Raw genomic sequence first — 6172 nt, forward strand, 5'->3', positions numbered from 1 at the left:
TAACAACAACATTAAAAACACACATAGAAATTTTTAGATAAAGACAGCTGAATGAACAAGAAAGGCCAAGGACAAGGTTGACACCCCAAGTTCATGAAGTTCAGGTCTGGAATACTTGCTATGAATCTAACTCTGCACTTCTTAGCAGCCACATCATAAAGAAGGGAAAAGGATCAATAACATTACCCATGTTGTTGTTGTTGTTATGTGCCATCGAGTCAGCCCCGACTCATAACATTACCCATAGGGTCTTAAAATATTAAAAAAAATAACAAGTAGTTTAGATGAATATTAGCTATTACCTGGTGTTCTGCCTTAAATGTTATTAAGAAACCATGTGATGTAGTGAACAAGATTCTCAAAAACATCTCAAAACTGAATACAATAATTGGTTTCATAGGATCTCTTCTTAACATTGTCCCTAAATCTTGAACTTCAAAAGTAATTAATTTGTGGAGTGAAATGCTGCTCTGCTTCTCTCATCTCAGCTAGCCATCTTTCATATAGGGTGTTCCTGGCCATACAAGGGATGGATAAGGGTTTGTGAATAGTGTAGGGCTACATTTTTCAACTTCTCAATATAATCTTTTCTCCTGAATGTCACTGTACAATATATTAATTTGTGAATAAATGTGAAAATGGAAAGAAGAGGCAGTAACACAGTCCCTTATTCCAACCTCATGTAACCCCACTATCTCTGAAGCAGTCCTCATCAGGTACCTCTGTGAAATCTTAAGGACTTCAAAGATAACATCTGGAAAAACATCATTACTGATAGAAAACTTTAAGCATAGCCTATCTGTGAGAGAGTTCTGTTATCTTCATATCCAAAGATAATTACATTACCCCAAGCCAATCTTTTTCGTATGTCCAGTTTTGTCATTTTAACTTTAAAGGTTTTATTATACTTTTCAAAAGAGGTATTATTCAGAAAAAAATTCAATACTTATATGGTAATAAGTAAAACAATTTGCTACTGTATTTCTTTGGAGTATTTTGAGGAACAGTATAGGAAAATCGCTATCAAACTTTAGTGTGCTAAAGTATTTCTTTGCAAGACTAAAGATTCTAAAGTCCAACCCTCAAAGATTCTGATTTAGCAAGTAAAGGGTGAAGTCCAAGGATCTGCATTTAAAAAAGTAACCTATATAATGATAATAAAGATGAATTTGTGGACTCAACTTCAGGGAACACTGACCTAGAGGATTATGTTAAAATTCTCCAACATGTCAAAATGTTATTACTCAGTATTCTAGATTCCCTATGGATATACACTCCATCTATTTCCATGCTAATGCCACATTCATCTATAATAACCAGTGCTTAACATCATAGGTATTAGGTGCTAGAAAACCCACTGTCACTCTTACCTAGATAAGCAGAATTCCAATGTTTTTTTAAGCACTTCTCGGGGGTCTTCTTGGCTCTCTGGTTGAGAATCATTTCCTCCTATGTAATAGTAATGATAAAGTTAGTAAAAAGGCTTCAAATTCACCAACTAGATGTTTTAGTACAATTCTAATGCTCTCAATACACATGTCAATGAACTTCTGTAAGTGTATAGGGACTATAAGGAAAATGCTATTATTTTATCTGGTAAAGAAATCCAGGCAAAAAAGAAAACAAAGTCTCTTATACACATACACAAAACAAAGTTTAGAAAAATAACCTGAGGTGTAAGTTTTATTAGTAAAGTTCAGAAGAGATGTTTTATCTCAAAATAACAGGTATTTAATATTTTGCCACACTTCACAAATAAATTTTTAGGTAGCTTGTAACAATAGTGAGGAGCTCTGGTAGTGTAGTGCCTAAAGCAATTGACTGCTAACCAGAAGGCTGGCAGTTCAAACCGACCAGCTACTCCTTGGAAGGAAGATGGGGCAATCTACTTCCGTAGTGATACTGCCTCAGAAACCCAAGGAGGGGTCGCTATGAGTCAAGTCCGACTCGACGGCACACAACAACAACAACAACATAACAATAGTGACAATAAAATATCATGAAATAATCAAAACAAGGAAATGGTAGATATAGGTGCAATTCAGGATTGGGGATCACAAAGATACAGACAATAAATTTATATAGTTTTTATATAACACTCATAAATTTATTTGCCTCTAAATTTGTCAAAGGAACAAATAAGAAACTATTAAGTTACAGAACTTTTATTGCAAAGTAGCAAATAAATAAGATCATCAAGGGAAACAAAAGCTAATATTAAATTTTAAAACAAATTTCCATATGAAGATACTGAATGGTATGGTGGATGATGTTGCTGCTGTTATGTGCTGTCAAATCAGATCCAACTCACAGCAACCCCTCTTTGGGTTTCCAAGGCGGTATCACTACGGAAGTACATCGCCCAATCTTCCTTCCGAAGAGCGGCTGGTGGATTTGAACCACCAACCTTCTGGTTAGGAGCCAAGTATCTTAGGCAGTCCTCAATTATATGTGTGTATATATATATATAGAGAGAGAGAGAGAGAGAGAGAGAGATCTCATCAGCAATGACATCGCTCATTCCATGTCCTGGAAGTTCCTTGTCAATACAATGCTGCAACCATTTCTGAATTCTCTTCAGCAGAATTTTACTTATGTGTGGTATTAATGATATTGTTCAATAATTTTCACATTCTGTCGGATCATCTTTCTTTGGAATGGGCACAAATATCCATCTCTTCCAGTCAGTTTGCCAGGTAGGTAGGTGTCTTCCAAATTTCTGGGCATAAACGAGTACATGTCTCCAATGTTGCATCTATTTGTTGAAACATCTCAATAGTCTGTCAATTCCCAGAGCCTTGTTTTTCACCAATTCCTGGAGCTTTGTTTTTGGCCAAATCCTTCAGTGCAGCTTCAACTTCTTCCTTTAATATCATTAGTTCTTGATCATCTGCTATCTCCTGAAATGACTGAACACTAACCAATTCTTTTTCGTACAGTGACTCTGTGTATTCGTTCCACTTTCTCTTGATGCTTCATGCATCATTCAGTATTTTGCATAGAATCCTTCAATATCGCAACATGAGGCTTGAGTATTTTCTTCAGTTCTTTCAATTTGAGAAAAATCAAGTGTGCTCTTCCCTTTTGGTTTTCTAACTACAGGTTTTGCACATCTTTTGTTATAATACTTTACTCTGTCTTCTCAAGCTACCCTTTGAAATCTTGTCTTCAGCTCTTTTATTGCGTTAATTCTTTCATTCACTTTAGCTACTCTCCATTTAAGAGCAAGTTTCAGAGTCTCTTCCGACATTTATTGTTCTGGTTACATAGTGCTGCTCTGACAAATATACCACAAATGGGATGGCCTCCATAAAGAGAAGTTTATTCTTACAATTTGGAGGCTTTATGTCTGAGTTCAAAGTGCCAGGCTCTAGGGGCTGGGTGAAAGCCCCTCAACCTTGGGCTTCAGCTCTGCCTCCTGCTCCCAGCCCACTGAAGCTAGAGGTTTTTCTTCACTCAGCTGCTAGCTGCTGATGATTGGACAAGCCCTAGGTTGACAAGTAATAAGGCACAATCCTGATGTTACCAAACCACACAGCAGGTCATTAATTCCATTAAAAGTCCCAAGATCGACAGAGCATGGCAGGCTGCTGAACAACAACTCAGCTACACACATGGTTCAAGTGTGCCATAAGCTAGAGACCATTCCCAAAGCTGTTTCTTATATACAGGAAGCAGACCACATACCAAAAGCAGCTACTCAGCTGCTCCAACAGATTCCACCATGGAGTTAATTACCAGTCTCACCAAGGGGAAAAACTACATTCAGCTGCCCAATCAACCAGGCCCAGCCAAGGTGACACACAAACTTAACGACCACACCTATGTTTATCTTTTTAATGGCCTTCTGCTTTATTCATGTATAATGTTCTAGATGTCATCCCACAACTCATCTGGTTCTCGGTCACTGGTGTTCAATGCGTCTACTCTTCAATTGGTCTCTAAATTCAGGTGGGATATAAATAAGGTCGTATTTTGGCTTTCACGGACTTGTTTTAATTTTCTTCAGCTTCAACTTGAACTTGCATATGAGCAAGTGATGGTCTGTTCCACAATCAACACCCATGGAAGCAGCAGTCAAGAATCCAGATGCTATACTGCACTGGCAAATGTGCTGCAAGAGATATCTTTGAAGTGTTAAGGAACAAAGATGTCACTTTGACGACTAATGTGAGCCTAATAAAAACCATGGTATTTGCAATTGCCTCATATACAAGTGAAGCTGGACAAGGAATAAGGAAGACTGAAAAAGAGTAGGGACCATTCCCTGGAGAAGGTTATCATGCTTGGTAAAGTAGAGGGTCAGAGAAAAAGGGGAAGACCCCTAACGAGATGAACTAACACAATGACTGCAATGATGGCTCAAGTATCGGGCAGTGTTTTGTTCTGTTGAACACACGGTCGTTATGAGTCAGAGCAAACTCGATGGCACGGAACAACATGGTTACAAGATGCATATGAATGACATGTAACAATGTATAATGGACCAACCTAGAGGACATTATACTGAGTGAAATCAGTCAATCACAAAAGGATAAATACTGTATGAAACTACTACTGTAAAAAGTTACGAAAAATTTTCTGAGAGCTGCCACTTAGACTCTGGCTGTGAACTCTGCATCTGAAGCAGGAGCTGTCTATTCCCCATCTCATGTCCCGTTGTCACCAATAAAGACTGTTCACACCATAAGAAAAAAAACAAAGTTAAGAAAAGGTTTACACACAAAATCATTATTTGAAGGTTACCAGGGCTGGGAGGAGAAGGAAGGGTAAATCACTAATTAGAAAGTAGACATGTATTAATTTGGGTGAAGGAAAGGCAATATACAACAAGGGGAAGGTCAGCACAAAATGATCAAGACGGTGGAAAAACAGAGTGCAGCACGAGAGTTAAAGGCAACAAAGGTGAACATTTATATACACAATCTGCTTTAACAGTAATAACAATAATCTTTGAGTAGATACACAGACACTCAAACTGAATAGAGGTGGGAAAGCAGATGGGATTATGCCCTCAAATATATGCAGGTTTGGCAAAGGCTATCTCTACACATTTATTTAGATATGCTGTGAATATATCCATGAATGTATTAAGCATACAGGGGGCAAAGTTATGAAACCTTCTTAGTCATTACTAAACTCCTTGAGGGAAAGAGTCACTGTACATGGGGGCTCAGGACCGCAGTCTTGGGGGACGCTAAGGTCAACTGGCATTAACACAGTCCATAACCAAAATGTTCTACATGCTACTATGGTGAGTAGTGACTGGGGTTTTAAAAGCTTGTGAGGGACCATCTAAGGTACAACTATTAGTCTCTCAGTCTCTCCCCATCTGGATAAAGGAAGAGTGCATCAAATCAAAGATGCAAGAAAACAATTAGTGGACCACATGAAATCCAAGCTCTATCACCCTGAGAACAGAAGAACTAGATGGGGTCTGGCTCCCACTGCTGACTGCTCTGAAAGGGATCACAATAGGAGGTCTTGGACTTGTTAGTTGCCATCAAGTCATCTCCGACTCATAGCAACCCTATGCATAGCAGAATAATATGCAGAGATAGCCTCTGTCCAGTCCTGAGCCAGCTCCATGATTCTTGCTGTACTTGAGCCCATCGCCACAGCCACTGTGTCAATCCACGTTGTTGAGGGCCTTCCCCTCTTTCGTCGACCCTCCACCTTACCAAGCATGACACCCTTCTCCAGGAAATGGTCCCTTCTTACAACATAACCAAAGTATGTGAGATGAAGTCTGGCCATTCTCGCCTCCAAAGAGCATTTTGGCTGCACTTCCTCCTGGACAAACCTGTTAGTTGTTTTAGCAGTCCACAGTACTTTCAGTCTTTTACAGCCAACTTGCCCAGTGCTATACATCATCTGATGTCCTGACTGCTGCTTCCATTGGTGTTGATTGTAGAACCAAGCAATGTGAAGTTTTTGACAATTTCACTTTTCTCTATTTATTATAATGTTGCTTATAGGACCAGTTGTGAGGATTTTGTTTTCTTTATATTGAGATGTAATCCATACTGCAGACTGTATTCTTCAATCTTCATCAGTAAGTACTTCAAGTCATCCTCACTTTCAGCAAGCAAAGTTATGTTGTCAGCATATCACAGGTTGTTGTTAATGCTTCCTCCAATCCTGATGCCACGTTTTTCTTCATATAATCCAG

The 6172-nt window shown here is 38.7% G+C and overlaps 1 protein-coding gene across 1 annotated transcript in view; it reads right to left on the bottom strand.

The window, feature by feature from the left end:
- LARP4B (La ribonucleoprotein 4B) overlaps positions 1-6172 on the bottom strand; it is a 104448-nt gene that overhangs the window by 37089 nt on the left and 61187 nt on the right. Inside the window, exon 5 of the mRNA XM_007950395.2 lies at positions 1371-1449. Coding sequence (XP_007948586.1) covers positions 1371-1449 — 79 coding nt within the window. The remainder of the gene's footprint in view (positions 1-1370; positions 1450-6172) is intronic.

Source organism: Orycteropus afer, unplaced genomic scaffold (genome assembly GCF_000298275.1).
Source record: "Orycteropus afer afer isolate SDZICR_OR568_19922 unplaced genomic scaffold, OryAfe1.0 scaffold00271, whole genome shotgun sequence".
Lineage (NCBI taxonomy): Eukaryota > Metazoa > Chordata > Mammalia > Tubulidentata > Orycteropodidae > Orycteropus > Orycteropus afer.